A 24,725-nucleotide genomic window follows, 5' to 3' on the forward strand; every position below is an offset into this window, starting at 1 on the left:
CACTAGGGGTCTTTCGTAGTCATTTGAGGACACGTACAGAGTATTAAAACTTTGATGCACCCATGTTTCCACCTGGGGTCCAACAAGGCAATGCTCTGCCTTCTTATTTCAGTGCTTGCTGTAAACACGTGTCCTTTTTGCCATCTATTTAGTGCCATGTTTTTCATATTTCTCTGTTTGTTGTGGATGATTTTTGCTGTTTAAAATGGTCCCCAAGAGTGGTGCTGAAGTGCTCTCTCATGCTTCCAAGCTCAAGAAGGCTGTGATGTGCCTAATGGAGAAAGTACGTGTGTTAGATAGCTTCATTCAGCCCTGAGTTATGGTGCTGTGGGTTGTGAGTTCAATGTTAGTGAATCAACAGTATATATTAAATAGAGTATCTTTTAACAGAAACACACATAAAACAAGATTATGTATTGATCAGTTGACAAAAATGTGAACATAGGCTCATAGGAAACTAACTCTGTATTTCCCCTAGGAGCAGTGGTTCAGTATTCACTAATCTAGTGTTCTCAGAGATGTTATAGATCATAGCTACCATGAATAATGAGAATGGTCTGTATATAAATGATTTTCATTTTTTTCTATTTCATATGTATTTTGCAATTTCAATTAATTGCTTCCATGCACTAGCTAATCCTTACAAGTTATGAAACGTATAGAGATATGCAGAACTATATTTTTTTACAGGACAATGTTAGCGGAGAGCACATATAATCTGGACTGATTGGGGCTGATGGAACCCTCATAAGTGGGCCTAAGTTTCACTCTTCTGCCATCTTGCCACTATATTCAGAATATGACTTATTAGCATGCACATAACAGCCTTCTCTGAAGTCAGAAAGAATGTTGTTTGATTTCCATCCTTTTAAATGGCTTGCTAAGTGAACGTCAGTGCTGTACTTTGCTTTTAACTACTTTATCATTGGATGTGCTGTGGGGAGAGGGTAGCACAGTGGAAATGTCACTGCGAGTTAATGAATAGTGTCTTTTCTCAGCAGAACAGTAATAGAGAAATCTATAGCATGGATAATCCTAATGGGGTTCACTCCTTTTGACTTGGAAAAACATTCCTTTTTTTTTTTTTTTTTTTTAAGGACAAAAACATTGTCCCTGTCCTCCAGTCATTTAAGATCTAGTAGATGGACTAGCTGCTCTTGGATGCGTTGTGAGCGTTTTATGTGCAGTGGGGAACAGAGCAGAGATGGCTCACTTGGGTTTGGGCAAGTATGAAGGATATAAGACATGGTTTCACAGAGACACCATCTCTGGAATTATAAAGCATGTCAATGGGAAGGTGTGTTTTGGTCTGAAAAGAAAATTACCAAGGAACTCCTCAGGACTGTCTGTTGGAAAAAGCAAGGAAGGCCGTTATTTCCCAGGAGAGGGCTGGTAATGGAAGTGGTGGGGACTGACTGGAACTGGAAGAGCCAGAAGGCCTGGACTTCAGTCCTGATGCTGCCGTTTGGCGCTTTCCGTTTTCAGTTAGTATGTGTGACTTTGGACAAACCAGTTTATGTTTTTTTGTAATGTTGTCCTGAGAACAAAATGAAACAGATAATAAAAAGAAGAAAGAAAACCCGTCAGAGAGGAGGCGATGTTCCGTCACCATTTGCAGGTGGAGACATATTTCAGGCTAGTAGCATCTGCTTAATGATTGTGGAACTGAGAACCCGCAGAGCCTTCGTGTGCTATAATTTACTCTTTCCTCCACTACAGCCCAGACTCCAGGATTTTGAATGCAGCGACTTTATTTAGAGAATCTTAGATAAAATCAGTTTATTTAGAATATTTAGGAGAAAATAATTTTTAACCTGGAGGCTATTTCTTCTATGTATTTCTAATTGCCGGAAATAGTTTTTAATATGCAGTCTAAGTGAGTTGATTTAAAACGGGTTTTAATTTTACTTGCCATAGCCATTCCACTTGCTAAAGTATTTCTGGGTGAAAACTTTATTTTTTTTCATTAGCTGAGTATTTTTTAATTTTAAAACTGTGTGTACATGTACATTAGTAAGGTTATTATACAGTTATCTTAAATGAGGAAGTTAGTGGATAATTATTCTGTCATTCTCTGTATAGTGGAATATGGAGAACCACAGTATCTACCTTTCATTAAAAATAAAAATAAATGATAACTAGTAGTTTGGTTCAAGTTGAGAGTTTTGATGTTTTGATGTTTCACTTGAGTTTGGGATGCTAGGGAGCATAAAGGATGAGTTGGAACATTTGTTTAATAGTATGTTTGTGTTTTATATTTTACGTGCATCAAGAGGAACTTTTTCCCTGGCATATTGAGGAAAGGTTCATTCATACTAATGGATACAGTTTATGTGATCTTAATTTTAACTTATGATACTTTTTTATTTTTTTTAAAGATTTTATTTATTTATTTGACAGAGATAGAGACAGCCAGCGAGAGAGGGAACACAAGCAGGGGGAGTGGGAGAGGAAGAAGCAGGCTCATAGCGGAGGAGCCTGATGTGGGGCTCGATCCCAGAATGCCAGGATCACGCCCTGAGCCGAAGGCAGACGCTTAACCGTTGTGCCACCCAGGCGCCCCTGATGATACTTTTCTTAAGTGAAAAATAGTACAAGAGTGGTTGGGAATCTCCCTGCAATTCCAAATATGGTGATATCTTTAGACATTTATTAACCAATCTTCAAATCAATTTTGCAGCGTCTTTGGTCTGCCGTCATTCCCTCATGCATTTGTTTAATTACAGATTTTAACCTTTTGACTTAGGACAACAAAACTCATTTCTCTTGGAACAGAGTGTTGTATTTTTCCATTTGTTTTTGTGTCCATCACAAGATACTTTTCTCTTGAGTACCCCCCCATTCTTGAATAATTAAGAAGCTTCCAGTGTGACAGAACATTTTCAGGTCTCTCATTCTTGAAGATATGGCATTTATTAGCAAAGAATGGTACTGATAGTCATTTCTCAACTGAATTTATAGTGATGAAAAGACATCTCTTCTGAATGGGAGCATTGTATATTCAGATAATGACTGTTTTAAAATTGCTTTTCCTGCTCCCCCCCCGACTTAATTTTAATAAAAGACATTATCTACACAAAAGGTAACTATTACAAAAGAAAACTGAAGTGTCAAGGGATTTCTCAGGCTCTCTGATCCGTGTGCCCTGGCACCATCTCTCATCAGGCTTGCCCTCTATATGCAGCTGCCAAGTTTTCTTGCGTAATTGTCTTGACAAGTGGTATACTCGTTAATATTGCAACTGGGCCTTTGCCAGTCCGTGGAAGCCATGTGCCCCAGGCAGCCAAGTCTAGTGCCAATTTCTTGCTGGTGGCTTTAATCCATGCCTTAAATACATTGTTGAAACCAATGATGGATAAATAAATAGTCACTTAAGGTAAGAAGTACTTTCATTTATCCATGCAAGATAAGAGCATTTTTGAAAGCTAAGGGGCCGCTGGTGTTTCTGAGCTGTAGACCTTCTTGTATGCTGGCACAACAGCTTCCTGCCTTGGAGGCTTTCCTTTTGTCGCTTACATGCTCCAGAATCCATCAGAAAAACACATCTTGGTGAATCCTTAGAGAGAAGAGATTATTCACTTTATTCTCTTCAGTGCTGTTAAAGTGCCCAAGGTAGAAAAGCGACGTTGTTGTTATCAGGGCCTATAGTCATTTCTAGGAATTAGGCACACCAGATGCTCTGCAAAATAATTGTGTCTAAATGGACAAAAGTCAAGGAAAGCGTATGGGATGCTCTCAGTACAACTGTGTGTTAAAATGTTCTCCTAGGCATTTCATTTTATTGCAGATTAATGTTTTCAAATATACAGCGTCCATTTGAGCCTATGTTGGCTATTTTCCGTGGGAGAGACGTGCATGTCCACAGGTTATTGCTGCTAGGTTCATTTGGCATGAAAACTGAGTATTTCTATTTTAAACATCCAGGTTATTTATATTGACTTCAACTCAGCCAGCAGGAGATACATTTTTGTGGTGCCCAGTTATTTCCAGAATTTGTAGAAACTGTATCTTTAGCTCTTCTGCACATCAAAGCTGGACTCTTGGTTTTCTATTCTTCTTGTATTGCACAGAACCCCTCCCAGAATAACCTTCTTCGTTACTCTGCAAGGTAGAGCTATGTAGATAGCGTGCCCTTGTCTCTGATGACTGACTTCATTTGCATGTGGCCTTTTTCTTGATAGTCTCACTCTCAGGAGGAAAGAGCTCTGGCTGGGGTGACCAGGACCCGGGTGTGTGCAGTTTAATTTGTAAGACTTTTGTCCTATTTGACGAAGTTTCAACTGTGTTCTTGGCTTCTGTAGCAATTTTGAGAGAGAGGCCACACACACAAACTTTTATGAGAGCATATTGTTATAATTGTTCTATTTTATTATGAGGTGCTTTTGTTCATCCCTTACCGGGCCTCATTTGTAAGGTAAACTTCATCACAGGTGCGTATGGAAACAACAGGACGTATAGGGTTCGTTACTGTCCACAGTTTTAGTCATCCAGTGGGTGTCTCGGAACATATCCCCCGTGAATAAGGGGGGACTAGTATATATGCATTTTACTTAGGAATGATTATTTATGTAAGATAGCAGAGGTAACCAGAGAAGTATTTTCTGAACAGTTTATTTCCACTTATATCAGCAGTACAAGCTCACTAACGAAAAGCTGGACTGGCAGAAAAATGAAATTTTGTTGTTCCTAGTTAACTGGTTCATACAGCCTTACTTTTCAACTTACTGTGAAAAGTAATGTTTTCGACGTTACTTTCTCCTAACCCAACACTGGGACATCTTTAATGGGGCCTGGTGACCAAAGAATTTTATGTCCTTGATAACCTTAAAGGCAAAAACTGCCAGTTATTTTTCCAGCAAAAGACAGGTTACTTGGACGTAAAAGAGAATTGCAATCCCGGGACGAACAAGCTCTGCCCACACGGAAGGCAGGTTTTTTCAAGGAGAAAAAGAGGAAGTTGGGAAGGCAGTTATGAAGGAAAAGTCCCTTGGAGCAAACTGAGAGTTCTAAGTGTGGTGGCTTCTCCTTGGCTGAGCTGTTGCCTGGGGAATGGGGAAAGGGTCTCTTCCTTCGGCTTCCTTCCATGTGCAACGTCAAGTCTCTCCTTGGGTCTGCAGTTGATTAAGAGTGGTAGGGCTCCCCTGCCGAAACCTCCCGACTTTGTTTTAGTGAGTTTCCCATTATTACACACATTTAAAAAAAAAAGAATAAAACTGCATGCTTGCTGTAGTTAATAGATTCCTCAGGTTCCACAGCTTTCAGCACAAGAACTGTACAGTACAAGAACTCAGCCTTAAAAATGCTATTTGCGCAGTTGCTAATGCTTGAGATGAGGTCGATGCGTCAACACTACAAATGCTTGGTCCTGACATGGGTGGGACCACGGTGATGTTCGAAACTGAACCCTCAAAGAAGACGCTGAAGGAAACCGTGGCGCTGATGAAAAGATTATGTCACACTTTTCTTCTTATGCCAGAAGTTGATCACCCAGAAGAGTAATAAGTTGAGTAAATGCTGAATTTGATAATGTCATACCTCCTATACATTCCTTGAACGGTGAGGAAATTGCTGGAATTCAGGCCAGCACGAGGAGAGTAGTGCCGATGATGATGACATCGTGAACACACATGTGCTAATGCGATTGGTAATAAAAATACATATTTGGTTTAGCCCATGTTCCCCACACATAGCTCCTAAAACCCTTGTAGTTTCTAGTTGTAATTGTAACCCATAAGAGCATCTTCTGTGACAGTATTTAGTTTTGTTCCCAGTACCAGAAGAAGTTCCAGGGCCGTAAGGTGAAGTGGGTGTCTTTGGTTACTCATATAATAAACCCTTTTCTAGCACAGCTGAGTTTATCTTTATAAAGTGATGTTCAGCAAGCCCCTAGGTAGCCTGAGGATGGGGGCTGACTGCCAAGGGAACCAGCTAGACCTTTGAGGAGGGGGAGAGGGGCTGGAAATTGAGCTCAGCCACCATGACAGTTGATTTAATCAGGCCGGCCTATGGAATGAATCCTCCATAAAAGCCCCAAAGGGCGTGTTGCGAGAGCGTCAGAGTTGCTGCTCACGTGGAGGGTGGTGTACCCAGAGAGGGCGCGGAAACGCCACCCTCCTTCCCACAAACCTTGCCCTTGGCGTCGCTTCTATCTGGCTGTTTCTGGACTTATGTATTTTTATTTTTTTTTATTTTTTATTTTTTTTTAAGATTTTATTTATTTATTTGACAGAGATAGAGACAGCCAGCGAGAGAGGGAACACAAGCAGGGGGAGTGGGAGAGGAAGAAGCAGGCTCATAGTGGAAGAGCCCGATATGGGGCTCGATCCTGGAACACCAGGATCACGCCCTGAGCTGAAGGCAGACGCTTAACCGCTGTGCCACCCAGGCGCCCCTGGACTTATGTATTTTTATAATAAGCCGGTAATATAGTAAGTAAACGGTTTTCCAGAGTTCTGCTCTAGCAAACTAATTAAATCTCTGATGTATGGCTGGTCATCACCTGGACTAGCGATCGGCCTTTAAAGCATGGCGAGAGGGCAGTCTTGTGCTGAGCTCTTAACACGAGCTGCTCACTTCTGTCTCCGGGTAGATAGTGTCAGATTCAGTAAATTGTGGGACACCCAGCTGGTGTCTGCAGAGAATTGGAGAAGTGCTTGGTGGTGTCGGAGAACACACCTCACAGCAGGTGAAAAACCCCATGAGCGCTGTGGTGAAAGCTGGCCTTGGAGCAGTGAGTGATAACAGCAAGCAAGGGGACACTCAGTTGAGGAGAGCCCGCCAGGACAGAAATCCCTGTTAGAGAGACAGGAGACTGGAACAAGCCTTTTTAACTTCCCTGTGTCAGGGCTGGCCCATCATCAGATGGCCGGATTGAGGCTGATGATTACCAGGAGGATAGTTAATACTGCCGCACTTCTGTGAGATCCTCTGACCTCCCCATACAATGACCTGCATGTGAAACACAGATATTAGCTTAGTTTGAGCTAAGTTTTAGTGAAAATTTTCCTTAGAAATATGGGTTTTTTTTTTTTTTTACTAAAATATAGTGTAATATTATTTAGCTTTAACATGTATTAAAGACCTCATTAATGTATATAATTGAAAAGCACTTGTTTGGTATAGGATATGATATCATTTTCCCAGAAAATCTGAATATCTTCGTGATTGACATTGTGATTGTGACAGTTGGTTTATACCTAGGGAGAGGAAATCGGAAAGGCAGAGAAGTTGTTACATGCCAAGCATTCCACCTGCATTTTTATAAAAAATAAGTGCTTCGCTGGTCACTTAGAGTAATTAATTGTCTATGGCCATGTTAACATTTATCCTGGCATTTCTTCTTGATATAAGTGGGTTTAACACAGGCCTTTAAGATGGCTAGAGCTCAACTCAACAGATATTTTTATTTTTTATTTTTTTTAAAGATTTTATTTATTTATTTGACAGAGATAGAGACAGCCAGCGAGAGAGGGAACACAAGCAGGAGGAGTGGGAGAGGAAGAAGCAGGCTCATAGCAGAGGAGCCTGATGTGGGGCTCGATCCCATAACGCCAGGATCACGCCCTGAGCTGAAGGCAGACGCTTAACCGCTGTGCCACCCAGGCTCCCCTCAACAGATATTTTTAAAACAACAACTTCTTATAATAATAGTTCAACTCTTTCAAAATAAGAAAGTTTATTTTTTTTAAAGATTTTTTTTAAAGATTTTATTTATTTAAGAGAGAAAGAGCACAGGCAGGGGGAGTGGCAGGCAGAAGGAGAAGGAGAAGCAGGCTCCCCACTGAGCAGGGAGCCTGATGCGGGCTCAATCCCAGGGTCCTGGGATCATGACTTGAGCCGAAGGAAGCGTCCCTCAAAATAAGAAAGTTAAATTAAAAATGTAATAGATTCTCTTTAGAAAGTTTAGAAATACAAAAATACAAAATAGAAAATAGGACCAGGTACTATACCTATTAAATTGTGTTTAGTTCCTCAATAGAGTATGCACATATTTATAGGTAGATAACATATTTGCATGGTTAGATCATATCATATCATACATACAATTTTATATCCTATTTATCACTTTATAAGTATATGGTTATATCATTAAAACTCTTTGAAACCGTTACACTTTATGAGTGCATAATATTTTATTGTATGGTTCTATAATTTACTTAATCACTCCCTTGTTGGGGGGATGTTTATGTTGTTTCTAATTTTTTTGTATTATAAATCCTATTGTAGTGAAACTTCCTTGTGTTTATCTGCTGTCTTCATTTACATTATTTCCTTGTGATAAATTCCTAGAAGGGTAATTACCCTGTCAAAGGGTGTGAACAGTTTTAAATGTCTTAGGAGTGCTGAATTGTTTTCTAGAAAGGTTGCACCAATAACACTCTCACTAGTACCATAGAGAGCTGCCTTTTTAGAGACTTTTTTTTTGTATTCATACTACTCAGCAGGAACATAAGCACACCCTTTGCCTTGCCCTTTTAGGAGTAAAAGTTAATAGAAGTTGGCCATTTCCCTACCCTTATTTAGTGGAGTAAAATGTACAAACTGTGTGTTGACTGAGCCGCGATTCATATTTCTTGGTAGAAAATGTTTAAGTATTGCATCTGGGGGTTAATGGTATGTGCCTGATCTTTTTCATATGGTCATGACCATATGTGAGTTATGTTTGCTTACCATGGCCCTTTCTGGTAAGCCAATTGTGCTTGGGAGAAATTACCAGTCCGGCAGACTTAATGCACTGCTTAGTTTCTTTTACATACAAGACCGAGGGAGATTGAAAGGAAAGACTGTTTAAACCATTACAAAATTCATTCATTCTAACAACAAACATTTACTTGGTGTTTTGCTGGTTCTAGTCATTTGAGCTAGATTTATAGTGGTAAAGAAAGCTTACAGTGTTCTCATGTGGCCTGTCGAACAACCAAAAGAATCCAAATATAATCTGTGACCATATAACAGGATACCTTATGTACCTTTTAATTTTTATTTATTAATTTAACTTAATTTCATTTTTAAAATAAAAATTATATATACTTAAGGTTATACAATATAACGATTTGATACACATATATATGAAATGATTTCTACAGTCAGGCTAATTCACTATCATTTCCTCACATAGTTACCATTTTTTTGTGTCTAATGAGAAGTATCTGAAATCTACTGTCTTAGTGAATTTCCAATATTCAGTACAGTATTGTAAACTGTAGTTGTTGTCAGGCTGTACATTAGATGTCTAGACTTACTCATCTTACCGACTGCAACTTTGTAGCTTTTGACCAACATCTTTCCATTTCCCCCTCCTCTGCATTCCTGGTAACCACCTTTCTACTCTTTATGCTTCTGTGTACTTGATTCTTTTAAATTCTGCATTACAGGTGAGATCTTAAGTGGGCTTAAGAGTAGAATGAACATCTACCTGGGAAATAGGCCGCTGGGTTATCACCTCTGACTAATTGATTGGCTGCACGTCTTTGGGAATATAGCTAATCTGTGACTTGGCTTCTTTATCTGCAAAATATGAATGTTGGGCTTAATGATTTCTGTGATCCTTTCTAGTTATCAAAATGTGTAAATTTTTCTGCAGATTGAATATTATCTCTGTCTATAAGCTGAAATCCATGTACTATTTCAGAAGCTTAGTTTGTGTACTAAAATACAATCTTGGGAATCAGTTTTGATTGTTTTGGGTATGGAATTTTCATTTTTCTTATATGAGGGTCTAGATCTGCCCTGTCCAATATGGTATCTACTAGTCATATGTGGCCAATTTAAATTAGAATAAAGTTAAAGAAAATGAAAATGAAATCCCTCAATCGCATTGGCCAATACTCAGTAACCATATATGGCTGGTGTCTACCATATTTGACAGTGTGGATATAGGATGTTGCTGTCATTGCAGAAAGTTCTGTTGGATGACATGGACCATTGTTTTTTGGTCAGAATAAGCTCTGTTTTGGTAAATAAGGATAACATTTGTATCAAAAAGGGCTGGGAAAAGTGATCCGGTATCTGTTTAAGATGTAGTGCTTAGGGTACGCTAGGACTTCTTTAACCCCCCATTTAGTTCCAATGTCAGTTTTTCAAGATGTCTTCTCCTAGTTGGAACATAGAACTACGTACATTGATTTTGACACTTGAAGAAAATGAACTTTGGCCTCACTTCCCTAAGGATTTCACAGTGTTAAAATGTCACTATATAATTTTGCTTTAAAAATAATTTTTTTTAGAGTTTCAGTTTGGGATGATAAAAATGGTCCAAGGATAGATGGTGGTGATGTTGCACAACAGTGTGAATGTACCAAGTGCCACTGAACTGTGCACTTAGAAATGACGAACTAATGTTACATATATTTTAACTGCACAAAAACAATTTGCTCTGATTAGAAGGAAAATGAGTGTCCGGGTAGTATCAAAATAAAGTTGTGAGTATATTGTATTTCTGCTTCAGGAGGAAGAGTAGAGGGTTTAATTCTGTCACATCTGTCCCAGTCTGGGTTTTCCAGGAAGCAAATTCTGAGATGAAGATTAGCGTGCAGGATACTTATTAATTATGTGGTGTTGCTCTTGACATCAGCACCTGTGGGGGACTGGGAAGAAGCAGGATTAGGCAGAGGGGGAAGTAGAGCTTCAGCACAGTCTCAGTGAAGATCTCAGCCACCTGCATGGGGGCCTTTCAGCCAGCCTTGTCCTGAAACATACCCCTCGCTGTAATGGATGCAGACTGCCCCTGGAAGGGTGTGTGATTTTGGGCAAGTCTCTTTCTTTAGGTGAGGCTATCTTTGAAGTTTTTATTTATTTATTTAAGTAATCTCTCCAACCAACGTTGGGTTCGAACTCATGACCCCGAGATCATGAGTCCCATGTTCGTCCGACTGAGCTGGCCAGGCGCGCCTAGGTGAAGCTATCTTTAAAAGAGGCTGAAACCTGAGGAGCATCTGAGTGCATGATGAGTCCTCCATTCTTGAGGGCGGATTTGGGTGGTGCAGCACAGTTACTTAGGGTCATACCAACCTCAAGCCAGAAGTCTGTTTTCTAATCCACATTTCTGGACTATGTAAATAGAGGACCAGAAAGTAAGGGGAAAAGTGCTCTTGTGGTGCTAGGTACCAATAACCAAGAACATAAGAAAGAGCAGGCGCCACTCAGATTTTTCAATTCTTTTTCTCATTTGGGTTAATTATTTGTAATTGTTTATTTTTTCTTATAAAATTATATGATAGCTATAAGTAAATGTCCTTTAGTGTGACATATTTTTTTATGTCCTCTGATCTTTAATTAGTCAAAATAGCTTAAAATACTGTATGTTTGCATAACTTGGCATGACCAAAGAAGGAAGGAAAATATGGAATGAATTAGCCCATACTGTACAATGGGAGAAACCATCCCCTTATCTTCACAGGTACCATCATCAACAAACAATAGCAGTGAGTACCTTTTATAGGGCTCTGAGGCACTCACTCTGAAGCCAGCAGAGTGATTTTGCCTCCTTCTGACTTTTATGGGGAAATGTATCAAAAGAAAGTCAGCACGAACTTACCTGAATAGCCATTTAAAAAGAGTCTGGCCCATTGCAGGCATCTCAAAATGTCCTTGTAAGTAATAAAGAAAAAAAGTTCATTGCATTTTTTAGTAGTGTTGACTATCTCTAGCATATTATTTTTAAGTCATGATAGGGTGAGAGGTACATAGAGTTCTTTATATATTTAATGCATGACATTTTTATATTCATTTTATAGAACTATAACTTTGTACCACTGGCTAAAGAAACTCTTATTTACACCTTTGTTTTTTGTGCCCTTTTTGCCTCCATCTTATTTCTCTTTTTCAGTGGCTTAGAGTAGAGTAGAAAGATCATGGGATTTTAAAGTTAGAGACAAGGATTTGAGGCCCCTATTTGCTACTTTTATCCACGGGAATTACATCATTTGAGAACCAGTATTTCTTTTTCTGTGAATTGTGACTAATAATTGTGTGTACCTTAGTAGGTGTTATTGGAATCAGTAATAAGATGCATTTGAAATTATTTTATAAAGTGTAAAGCATTCTTATTATGATGTATATTTTTCAAAAGCTCATATTGACTTCTTGATAAAAGAGCTGTACTATTGCTCATATAGGCTGACTTTAACATGATTGGCTGGTCTAAAGATAGGCCTAACATTCAGTTAAGAAGGTTCTGGGGGCTCAAGAGATTAGGGTGAAGTAGGTTAAAATGGAGGGTGTGCCAGGATGATAGATTATCTGGTGCTGAGTAGTATTCAGATCGGTATACTTATCTCCACCAGCTACCACAACCCTTGTTTGGTGACTTTCTTGGATTCGTATAGAATGTTTATTAATTTTTACTTATTTATTTTTTAAAATCAATAACCTTTAAGTCTGTCTAGAAAAATCTTCTAGTAACTGCTCTCTGCTGTTAGGTCGTTCCTGGATAACAGGTCACCAATTAATATACTTCCTTTTGGCTGACTCCTGACATTCCAGTAACCACGCCAGCCAGTCATCCTTGTTCCTCTGCACATTCAGAACTTACACTTTCTTTAAATCCGTTTCCTTTTTCCTTTACACTTTCTTTAAATCCGTTTCCGTTTTCCTTTTCAAATTTCTCATATTTCTCTGAATTTTTATTTTCTGCAGATGACTCTTAAATGGATTCCTCTTAATTTCATGCATAGCGCCCTCCCCTGACCCTACTATCTAATATTCATAACTTTCATCCTAAACTATAGCATTCTTCTTTGAAAAAAAAATCTCATTTACTTGGTGAAAATTGAGATCATACAGAATTTTTTTCTTTATAAATCTAAAGCTTTCCTTGGGAGATTAGGACCATCTATTACAAGTTCCCTCAGCTTCCCTTCCTTTAGTTTCAGAAGTTTTAAATATTTTTATTTGTTCTCTCTTTGGTATCATCCTTCATTTTTACATTCTGTTCATTTCTTGACCCATTATAATCTGAATTCTGTCCTCACTCAGCCATTGAAATTGCCCTGCTGATGGTCATCTTGTCAAATAGTTCTTTACTTTGCCACCTACCTAACCTCTTTGTTATGTTTTATTCTGTTGACTAATTTTTTCCCCAGCCTTTCCTGTTTTTCCTCTTTCACTTCTTCCCTCCTCTTTCATCCAGTATCAGGTGAAGTGCTAGACTCTGGGTATACGAAGAATTACATGAGAGAGGGTGGTGGTGGTGTATGCTTTACCCTGAAGAATCACATAGTCTAGGGGCACCTGGGTGGCTCAGTCGGTTAAGCGTCTGCCTTCGACTTGGGTCTTGATCCCAGGTTCTTGGGATTGAGCCCCACATCAGGGTTCCTGCTCAGTGGAGAGCCTGCTTCTCCCTCTCCCTCTGCTGCTCTCCCTGCTTGTGCTCTCTCTCTCTGTTAAACAAATAAATAAAATCTTAAAAAAAAAAAAAAAAAAAAAAAAAAAGAACCACGTAGTCTAACAACAAGACCAACAAATAGTAATGATACAGCCTGCTAAGGATTGCACATACAGTGACATTTAGGTTCAGAAAAGACCTGCTTTCCATCTAGAAACTCTCTGCCCCTAGCTTTGTGATATTGTACCCTTTGGTTCTCTTCGGGCTTACTCTTTATATACCCTTATCTTAAACAGGGTAATTTCCATGAGTTTGGTCTTTTGCCCATTTTTATTTTTGCTCTTACCTGCTCATGGTTTATCATATACCTTTATAATGTTAACTCTTAACTCTATACACATAATTTTCAAGGCCTACATTTCTAGCATTAATCTCTCACTTCATTTTCAAACCCAGACCTCAGACTGATTCCTAGAAATTATAACATGGCTATCTTCAGTCGTATTTAACTTTAACCTATCCAAAGCTGTTTCCCTCTCCAACCACAAATACACATATGAAAATCATTTGAACAAACAAAATTCATCCTGTGTTTCCTGTCTCAGTGAATAGCTTTACTGTTTTCTCTGTTATGTGGTCTCTAGAAGTCTCTGTGTCATTTTTAACTCTCAATTCAACTCATCTTTTATGTATGAGGCATTGAGTTAAGTATATTATGAACGGGATCTAGTTTAATTCTTTTACTATGAGGTAGGTATTGTTTTCTATGTTTTTAGACATGAGAAACTTGAGAGTCAGAAAGGTCAAGCCCCATGTCCAAGAGTAATACACAGAACCTGAGTGGCTGACTTAGGGTCACACCCACGTGGCTGTCTCTGCAAAGTGTGGTCTTGCGCCCTTTGTATTGTATCAACTCCTCTCACAGTTGGGCTCACTGTGTCTTCTGTACCAGTATTAGCACATTTAACATCCACATTTATACTTTTGTTACTTTCAGTGGTTCTATAATCTGCATATATTTGTGACTAGGAAGATATTCTTAAGAGTGTGGAAGATCTTTTCAGTGAATTAAGCTAAAACGGGCTCAGCAAGCTTTTCCTGTAAAGAACAAGATAGTAAGTGTTTTAGGTCTTTGTGAGCCGTACAGTCTCTGTGGCAACTATTTAGCTCTGCCTTTGGGGTAGAGAAGCTACCACAGACAATATATAAATGAATGGGCATTGCTGCATTCCAACAAAACTTTATTTACAAAAACAGGACATGGGGGATGTGGCTTACCAGTTCTTGGTTACATAGTATTTCATTTCTACTATCTAAACTAATGGGTTTTATTTGATTTATTAGTTTATTCATTCACACATTCATTTGTGCATTTAAAATGCATTTATGTATAATCTAAATTGCTCAGGTAAGAGAGAAGTTAAGAGAGGTAATTAAAGAGGTGTAATTTGAATTTAACAGTTGGGAACTATTGCTTGAGAAGTGTTTGAGTTGGTCAGAGTTCTGAACTTTGTCCATGGAGAGGTGAATGAGTTTGTGCAAGTTGCATGATCTCTTTGAGTATTAGTTTCTTTGTAAAGTGGTAGGAATAGTGCTTACCTCACAGCATTGTTGAAAGTGTGAGATGGAAGCCCACCTTATCAATAGAGGTATGACTGCCATTGGTAGTGTCATTTTCCTTGGTCTCCTGTGTTTTCCACATGAACTCTTTCTCTTTCTTTCTTTCTTTCTTTCTTTCTTTCTTTCTTTCTTTCTCTAAAGATTTTATTTATTTGCAAGAAAGAGCATGAGTTGGGGGGTGGGGAGAGGCAGAGGGAGAAGCAGTCTCCCCGGGATCATGACCTGAGCTGAAGGCAGATGCTTAATCGACTGAGACACCCAGGTGCCCGGAACTGTTTCTTATAGAGAAATTTAAGAGACAAAAAGAATGGAATCTCCTTCTCAGATGGAAGTGGGGAAGCTATCATAATCATTATTCTCTCTCTGTAATAGATGACAATAGGGAAAAAAAAAACGCAAATAATTGTTTTGGGTGGGGAGAAATGATAGTGGGGAATATGTGTCAGGGCTGAGCAGATAAAAAGTCTGGAAAGGAAGACAAGAAAATTAAACTTTTCTCGGTAAACTAAGGCTGGGTGAGGAGAACAAAGAAGGGGCATGAGGATGGGGCACATATGTGGAAACAGGACCTGGAAATGGGTTTAGATGTGGGAAGGGCTGGGAACCGAGAAGGAAAAGGTAGTCAGCAACCCATGAACAACTGCACCATTAGCAGCGTCCCCAGAATTCTGAACTTTGCATAACAGCATATGCCTTTGGAGGGAGGAGATGCTTTCTTGTGTCTTGCCAAGGGTGCTGAGCTGGGTAGCTAACAACCTAACAATGTGACTTCGCGCTAAGATGTAGAAGGTGGCACATTCATATTTAAAATTCGTATCTGTTGCATTGACAAGCCAGCGAACACCGTAGATGGGAAGACAGATTTCCGCTGAAGTTCAGACAGAAACACTTTTTGAAACAACTGACAAAATAGTGCCATAAAGGAATAAATCCAGGGAGTTCCTGGGCATCTTCTCTCTTGATGGCAGTCTCCTGCACAGGTGGTGTGCACAGACTTCTAATAAGCAGTGACACGTATGCATGATAACTTAACTTGTAGCTAGATAGTTTCAGTTCCAGTTTTGAATCAGGGGCACTGTGCTGCCTGGGTACATACTCACTGTGCTTTTGATGTCACTTGAAACAATAGAACTGCCTCCTAATGCAGCTTACTATCACGAAGGTAGGTATTTTCTTAGTATGGTTTAGGGCCCTCGAAATGAAATAACCACATGGTTGTATGCTTTAAAGTAGTCCAATAGATAAAAAAATTCCAAAATTTTGAAGATGATTTGGGTGATTTAATAAGTTCATAATAATTTTTTTTTCGAACAAAGGGATAAAGCAGCTAAAGATTTTCATTACTGAGACCCCTGAGTCAGTTTAAAACTTGTTTCTGTGACCATGGGGAATGAACACTACATTAGTGGTCCAGAATCTTCCACCGTTGTCTTAACTCTTCCAGTACTCTAGAGTTCAGTCAGCTCTACCTGGATCTTTGTCACTTGATCTGTGACATGAACAGCCTGTATCAGATGACTGCAAAAGGGACTTTCCACTGTGAAATTTGATGCTCTTCTTAAATTAATTAATGTGGTGCTCTTCTTAAATTCTAGGCATTTTTAAAAAAGACTATTTATTTGAGAGAGAGCAAGAGAGAGCACAAGTGGTGGGGTGTGGGGCGTGGAGGGAGAGGGAGAAGTAGGCTCTTAGCAGGGAGCCCTCGCTGGGCTGATCCCAGGTTCCCAGGCTCCCAGGATTATGACCTGAGTCAAAGGCAGATGCTTAACTGACTGAGCCACTCAGGCACCCCAAATTCTAGGAGGGTTTTTAAAAAGATCTGGTCTGTACTCTGTCTTCGGGCTGCTCTGTATCCCTTCCCAAGTAAGTGTAGCCCCGTTCCTGGTTTACTGTAGGTGCATAGTAGAAACTTGTTTTTTTTAGAAAACAAAAAATATAATGGTGGGATGCTGCATTGGTATTTAGTTTAAATGACACGACCAGATGTGAGGATAGAAAAGATTCGCATTTTATAAAAATAACTTCAGCCGTCCATTCGTATAGTCTATCACTTTGTGTAATATTTCCTTAAGTTGTTCATTTTTAAAATTTATTTTTAATTTTTTTATTTTAAGATTTTTATTTTTAGAGAGTGAGCAAGCACAAGTGGGGGGGGCAGAGGGAGAGGGAGAAGCAGGCTCCCCACTGAGCAGGGAGCCCGATGCTGCTAGATCTCAGGACACCAGGATCATGGCCTGAGCGGAAGGCGGACGCTTAACCTACTGAGCCACCCAGGCACCTGGGTTTTTTCATTTTTATTTTTTCATTTTTATAAATATTAAATATAAATAATTACCATCCAAAGTGGTGTATTTTATTTGAAACATCCAAAAAAGTTAGTGTAGTAACAGTTTTGTAACATTATGTAATAACATTTTATAATATAGTGGAATAATGCAGAAGTCACGTCTGTCAAAGGTAAGCAGAACTTTGTAGGTAAGGAGGATGACAGGCAGAAACGTGCAGGATTCCTGTCTCAAATATCCTCTCTTCGGCTGTATGTAGTCATGTGCTTCTTTTAATAAATGAGACATTGTTAGGGTCAGCCAAGCCCTGTCTTTTAGACGATCCCTCTAAACTTTTTGATTTTAGAATACAGTCCAAATCAAAGCGAATTGTCACATTTAAAGTTTTGTTCAAACTGAGGGATTCAGGACGCAACATGATGTGATAAAGGAAGTTTTCCCATGGAAGGACAGCTAGAGAGTAGGGACCTAAAAGAGATGTTCAAGGTTCTTTGGATTTAGAGCAGTACCTATTAAGCAGATTTCCTTAAGGGAATCTTCTGTCTGTGTGGAGGAGGCATTGGGGGAAACAGATGTCAGTGGGACAATGGGAGGCTAGAAGGAGACACAGAGGACGGGTTTACTTTTTACAGAGTGAAGCTTGACTTGTGCTTTGCATGTGTGCTCTTTCCAGAATCTGTGAAAGAAGGTTCTACAATGGTTTGCTCGGCTCTCAGGAGAGTTGCCCACATGCATGTTTACCTGGTGAGGAAGGCCAGTAGTGTCTCCACAGGCCATCATCATCACCAGGCCTTGGGCTCGAGAACTGCTGCTTCAGAGTTTGCTGCTCGAGGAGCTCCAGGTGGCGCGGTGGAGGTACTGGGCAAATCCTACCCTCGGGATGACTACAGCAACCTCTCCCGGAAAGTCCTCTCCAGGGTCGGCAGGAATCTGCACAACCAGCAGCATCACCCGCTCTGGCTGATCAAGGAGAGGGTGAAGGAGCACTTCTACAAGCAGTACGTGGGCCGCTTTGGGACTCCGCTGTTCTCGGTCTATGAGGACTTTTCTCCAGTGGTCACCACCTGGCAGAACTTTGACAGCTTGCTCATCCCAGCTGACCACCCCAGCCGGAAGAAGGGAGACAACTATTACCTGAATGGGACTCACATGCTGCGAGCTCACACGTCCGCGCACCAGTATGACCTGCTGCACGCCGGGCTGGATGCCTTCCTGGTGGTGGGCGATGTCTACCGGCGCGACCAGATCGACTCCCAGCACTACCCAGTGTTCCACCAGCTGGAGGGTGTCCGACTCTTCTCTAAGCACGAGGTGAGTCTTGAGACTGTTCTTACCATTGATAGACAGCATGGACATTCTTGTCGATCTCACTAATGTTTATCTCAGTGAAACCAGTTGTCCTTGATCTCATTTTGCCTTTGTGAATTATACATCCTTGATGGTTTCCTTTGTACAGGCCGAGCCTCAATATTTTTTGATGATTTGCTGTGTTAGTACCTACAGAAACGAGTGGGCCTTTGTTTTCCCTCGTCTGACCTTGGTCTTACCATACTGACCTGCCTTTCTCTGGGTTTCTTCATATGAATGAATTGTCAGTGGCTCAAATTTATCCTCGGTCTAGGATGGTCAAGATACAATGCTGCACCCTATGGTTAGGTTATTCTAGTTCTCAGTTAGTAAAAATTAATTAGGTATTCATGCTATTAGAAATTAATGAATTTCTTAAACAGTAGAGGGACTGGCAGTTTTATTGGCTTAGATTGGAAACCGTGTTCTGTTCCCAAACTCTTCCCTTATCTTTCCTTCCTTCCACATTTGTAGGTGTTTTACGTTTTTTTTTTCTTTGTGAAATGTCTTAGCTGTTGCTATTCCTGAGGTATATGTTTGGATGCTTAGAGATTTTTGATCAGCAAATCTGATATTCTGGTTATTCTCAAAAGCACCCAACACTTTGCATGCTTGTGAGCTGGTATTATAATATACTGATTTCCTAATTTTTTTTTTTTTTGGCAAATTGTAAAAATCCTTAAAAGCTTGAGTCTGTTTCCTAAAAACCTGCAATACCATTTGTCTTTCATTCATATATTGTTAAATCTCTGTTTTTATGTAAGAAACAAATGGAATCAAATGAGGCACAGGAGATATTTCACTTTACCCCTTTCGCACTTCTTCCATACATGTTCACCGAAACAGGAGGAACAGTTCCCTTCTGTGCACAGACGCTAAATGGGTTGTTGGACATGGAAAGGAATGGTATATGATCCCTAGGCTAAGAAGGAGCCATTGTTTTGTTGTATTAAGTGAGTCACGTTGTGTAGACAACTGTTTGCCTCAGGATGTGCTGTTTTCCTGTGAGTCTGTGATCCTACGGCAGTAGGTTAGCTTTACACGAAAAGGCCATCCACGCTTGATCGCAGAGCAGCTTAAATGAGCATTCTTACTACTTGGAATAGCTGACTAGTTTCTAAGTTAGGATTAACACTATTAATAAGGGTATGGGTTTATTAGGAAACGAAAAGGAAACAAACATAGGTCAAAGTCTAGGAAATATGAGCAAGTGATAGAATGTCGGTACAATTAACGTGCCGATGTGCTGGAGGAGATGTATGCTAGTAATATGGTGTCGGGTCCCAGCAGCCGGCAGGTGCTCAGCCTAGCTTACCTCATTAAAAACATGAGAAAGGAAAGTGCTCACTGATTTGTAAGCCTGAATGCCATGAAAGTGACAGTGAAAGCTTTGAGACTAGCATTTTAATGGAGGAAAATCCAGGCTACAGGAAGAGGGATAGGAAACTAATCTTTATCTTGTTTCATACTTGTTTATGGTCCAGTCCAATTTAGTCAACAGCAGACATGGCTAATCTAGACTGATAATGTTACTGTATATTCTGCCTTATCATTAAAAAAATTATATATGCACACACACACACGTATATAACTAGTAATATAGTTTGATGGGGAATTCCCTGTTCATCGCTTCATTTATTCCTCGTAATAAAACCCTTGTGAGATCAGTTATTTCCACTTCGACCATGAGGAATCTGAAGTCTCCAAAGGTTGCCCGAGGTTATCCACCCCGTTGGTGGCAGGGCTGAAACTTGAACTCAGGTCTTCTGAGTTCATTGCCCATTCTGCTATATTCTGTTGCTTTTCAGGGAGCTGCTTTGTAAGTGGGACCTGCTTATGACCCAAGTGGACCGTTAGTTTTAAGAATGGTGTTGAGAAGAGAGAGGTTTTGTTTTGTTTTGTTGTTTAAAAGCCTGGTCTCAACTAAAGTGTTGGTACTGTCTGACCTAATCTTAACTAACAAAAAAAATGTTTTTTCCTTCTTTCAGTTTATTTGCCCTAGAACATGGTTTTTCAGTAATTTTAATCATGTTACCTTGTAATTTAAAAATTATATTGTTATCTTTTAAAGTTCTCCTATTTTTTAATAATCTTTGTAATTGTTTCAATTACTATAAGGTGTATTTCAACAAGAAGAAAAGTAAACACAGAGGTCTGGGGGAAAAAACAGGGATAAGCCTAGAAATGGATGAACTATGACTATATATTTTAACTATTAATTGTGAAGAAAACCCTTTTTGTATTTCGAAAAAAGGTTAAATGTATCAGTACTCACAAATATAAATGGGTCAAACTTATCAGTTAGAGACATACATTACCAGAGGGGACATTTTCCCACGTGAGAGACCTGAAACAAAACCATACCAGCAGTTGAAAATAAAGGGCAGGAAAAAGATATATCAACCAAATACTTACCAAAAGAAAGCTGGTACAGCGATGCGAATATTAGACAAAATAGAGTTTGTGGCAAAAATTGATAAATGTGAAAAAAGACGGATAATATATCAACGATGATGTTTTATGAATCAGGAATTTTAACGTGTCCAACATTATAGCCATGATACATAAACCAAAACTGAAGAAATAAAAGTTCAACTTGACAAATTCATAATCACAGTAGAAGATTTTAGATGACTTCAATCAAAAACCAATGGATTAAGTAGACAAGATGAGTAAAGAGATAGACAGCCTGAAAACATGATTAACAGGCTTGAGTTATGTTTATTTTTAAAATTCTGTAACTAAAATAAAATAAAATTCTGTAGCTATACAGATCCACACAGAAATTCTATACTCACAGTGAGAGGTATGCAGTCACATGGGATACTTGAAATAAGTTGTCCGTGTACTATTGACAGCTCGAGTCTAAACAGATGTCAGAGAATCGATAACATAAATAGAGCTGTGCTTGACTACAATGTAGTTTATGTAGAAAGCAGGAAGAAAGGATAATAAAAACTTTTCATATCCTCAGATATTTAAAAATGCACAGTTACAGATTCATGGGATAAAGAGAAATATTAACAGTAAATTGCAAATTAGTTATTAACCAGCAATGACAATACTCTCTTCAGACTGCTCAGATGTGTGGGAAAGTAGTCACTTGATTTTGTAGAAACTTGGTAGACCCCACTTAAATTGTGTGATCACAGTTAATAAAGCAAAATGTGTGGGATGTCCCTAACGAGGTACTTGTAGTACATTTAGTTTTAAATATATTTAGGAAAATTTTAAAACCCTGAGAAATCAATGAGTTAAGTGTCATTTTAAGATGCTGAAGCAAACAGCATTGTTCCCAATGTAGAAGGGAGGTGAGTTGTATGGTTTTTAATAGTCCCAAATCTTACTAAACAGATAACAGCAGCTAGAATAGCAAAGCCCGTCTCCAGCACAACTGGTGACAAGGTCTCCCTAAGATCTTCACAAATGGCGGGAACTCACAGGTGCCGCTGGAAGATCTGCATTGTGTCAGAAACTAAGGCCGTCGTAGAGCCAACCAGTGAGGGCTGAAGGGAGGAGAGCTGCTTCTGAGTCTCAGAGAACAAACTTCGGACAACCGAATTTACTCATGGGCCCTTGACATTTAGTACCAGGAATAGCATTGTTCGCCAGTGACCACCAACATCACAAAAAGAGGGGCCAGGGCCAGACTCCTGTTGGAAGAATACAATGCCAACTATAAAGTCTTGCCAAAAAAATTGGACCTGAATCTGATCAAATCTCTAGATCCGGCTCCAAATTTATAGCAAGTACCGAGGACAGAGAAACATGTTAAACTATGCCATGGAGAATTAATAGCAAAATCCAGCCTGTGGGAAATGAGACAGCAATGTTACTGAAGATGTGATGTGGATAATGAAACAGAAGAAGCAAAAGGAAAACCTTAGAAATGTTCAAGCACGTTATCAGTGGACTTCCTTTGTGGACTGGCATATAAACTGGTTCCAGTGTTCTTCCACGCTCCTGGTGAGTTGCATGGGCTCAGTTTGTGCGGTCATCCTGCACAGTAGGACCATATCTCCGTCTGAGACTGACTGGAAATCTTAAACTGTCCTTCCAACATAGACAGCTTGAGAAGCACTGCTCTACAGGACAAATGATTAAATTTCCTCAAATAAACTGCAAGAAAAATAAAAGGAAAATACACCTATAGATTAAAAGAAAGATCAAGCAATCACAATGCTTAGATCCTATCAAGAGAAAACATCTTTAAGGAAAAAATCATTTGAGGCCATTTGGAATTTGAATGCTAACTGAATGTCTGAATTTAAGGAGTTCTTTTATTTTTATTTTTTAAGGTATGACAGTGGTATTATATTTTTATAAAGTCATTTTCCTTTAGATTTACATATTGAAATACCTGTGAGTGAAATGATCAGGTGTCTCCGGTTTTCTTCAGAATAATACAGGGATAGGCATGTGGAGATGAATGGAAGAGGACTGGTCATGAATTGTTAATTTTTGAAGCTGGGTGTTGGATACATGAGGGGTCATTATCCTTTCTACATTCGTGTGTTTGAAATTTTTCTGATAAAAGGTTAAAAAAAAAGACTGAAGGAAGAACACTGGGGTCAGTCAGTCAATCAGGAGAACATTTGTTGAATACAAACTGGGGTTCAGGTCTGTAAGAAGGTATCAGACAATCATGAGATGCTCCCTGGTTTCATGTGGAAGACAACTGTTAAGATTAAAAAAAAAAAAAACAGGAGGCAGAAGATATTAATCATAGAAGAATACATTGCATACAGAGACTGAAACCAATTAAATCTAGGATTAATAGCCTCTCTTCCATCATTCTGAGATGATTTTACACGTTTTACCAAGTCTGAAAGACTTGTATGTTCTGTTTCAGGGTATAGAGAGACCTATCAAGCTCATTTTATGAGATTAGACATGTTAATATACAAACTAGATAGAAAAAGAAAATTTTAGAAGTTTTGTCTTTATGAACATAGATGATTCTCTATTTTAATGAACAGATAGAGAATTATTAAATGAAATATTTGCAAATTTAATTCACTGGTGTATTGTGTCCTACCACGATATTATTATACATTTATTCCATTATATTAACTGATGTAAGGAGAAGAAGCATGTGATCACCTCAATAGATGTAAAAAAATAATTCGACGGCATTTAATGTTTTATGACATAAAAAAAGCATTTGATTACATTAATGACTCATGATAAAAACTTTTAGCAGACTAGGAATAGAAGGGAACTTTCTTTTCTTTTTTTTTTTTTTAAAGATTTTATTTATTTGAGAGACGGAGAGAGTGAGAGAGAGAGAGCACAAGCCAGGGGGAGAGGCAGAGGGAGAGGGAGAAGCAGACTGTCCACTAAGCAGGGAGTCCAACCCCGGACTCAGTCCCAGGACCCTGGGATCATGACTTGAGCCGAAGGCAGACGCTTCATCGACTGAGCCATCCAGGCGCCCCTAGAATGGAACTTTCTTAAATGATACTTGTCAAGCAGTCACAGCAAATATCATAATTACTGGTGTTAAATTATAAACATTTCTATCAAAATTAGCAACAATTCAGGATTATTTGCTGTCACTGCTTCTATTCATCATTGTGTGGGAAGTTCTACATTATGTAGTAAGCCTGAAAGAGAAATAGAAGGTGTAAGCATTGGAAAACGAGATTAAAGCTGCTAAATTTTAGATAATATGATTGTTTACCTAGAAAATTTAACAGGGTATTCAAGTCAATTATTAGAACTAATAAGACAGTTGAGTAAAGTTGATGGGTCCAATGTAGAAAAAAATGTTTCTAATCCACAAGTAATAACCAATTAGAAAATATAATGGAATAAAGATTTCATTCATAGTATCAACTAAAACTTTGAAGTGCCCAGGTATGGTTTTTGCCAAAGATGCTCAAGATATTTACGGATAAAATGATGAGATGTTATTAAAAGACATAAAAGAAGAAGAGAAAAAGGAGAGATATACCATAATCACAGATTCATAGCTAGGAAAACAATATCATGAAGATGGCAGTTCCCCCAAATCAATGTATAAATTCAGCATAAATCTAATCAAAATATCCACTGAGTGTTTTGGAGAAGTTGAAGGATGAATCTTCAAATTCACTGAAAGAACAAGTTTGTGAATAGCCAGAACAATTTTTTACAAGCACTGGTAT

The 24,725-nt window shown here is 39.0% G+C and overlaps 1 protein-coding gene across 3 annotated transcripts in view; it reads left to right on the forward strand.

Annotated features, from left to right (window-relative positions):
• FARS2 (phenylalanyl-tRNA synthetase 2, mitochondrial) overlaps positions 1 to 24,725 on the forward strand; it is a 535,745-nt gene that overhangs the window by 116,496 nt on the left and 394,524 nt on the right. For all 3 annotated transcript variants that reach the window (XM_057304896.1, XM_057304897.1, XM_026511427.4), the window contains one exon: positions 17,903 to 18,540. In XM_057304896.1, the coding sequence (XP_057160879.1) occupies positions 17,926 to 18,540 (615 nt within the window). In that variant the 5' untranslated portion in view covers positions 17,903 to 17,925. The remainder of the gene's footprint in view (positions 1 to 17,902; positions 18,541 to 24,725) is intronic.

The sequence above is a fragment of the Ursus arctos genome, unplaced genomic scaffold (genome assembly GCF_023065955.2).
Source record: "Ursus arctos isolate Adak ecotype North America unplaced genomic scaffold, UrsArc2.0 scaffold_31, whole genome shotgun sequence".
Classification (NCBI taxonomy): domain Eukaryota; kingdom Metazoa; phylum Chordata; class Mammalia; order Carnivora; family Ursidae; genus Ursus; species Ursus arctos.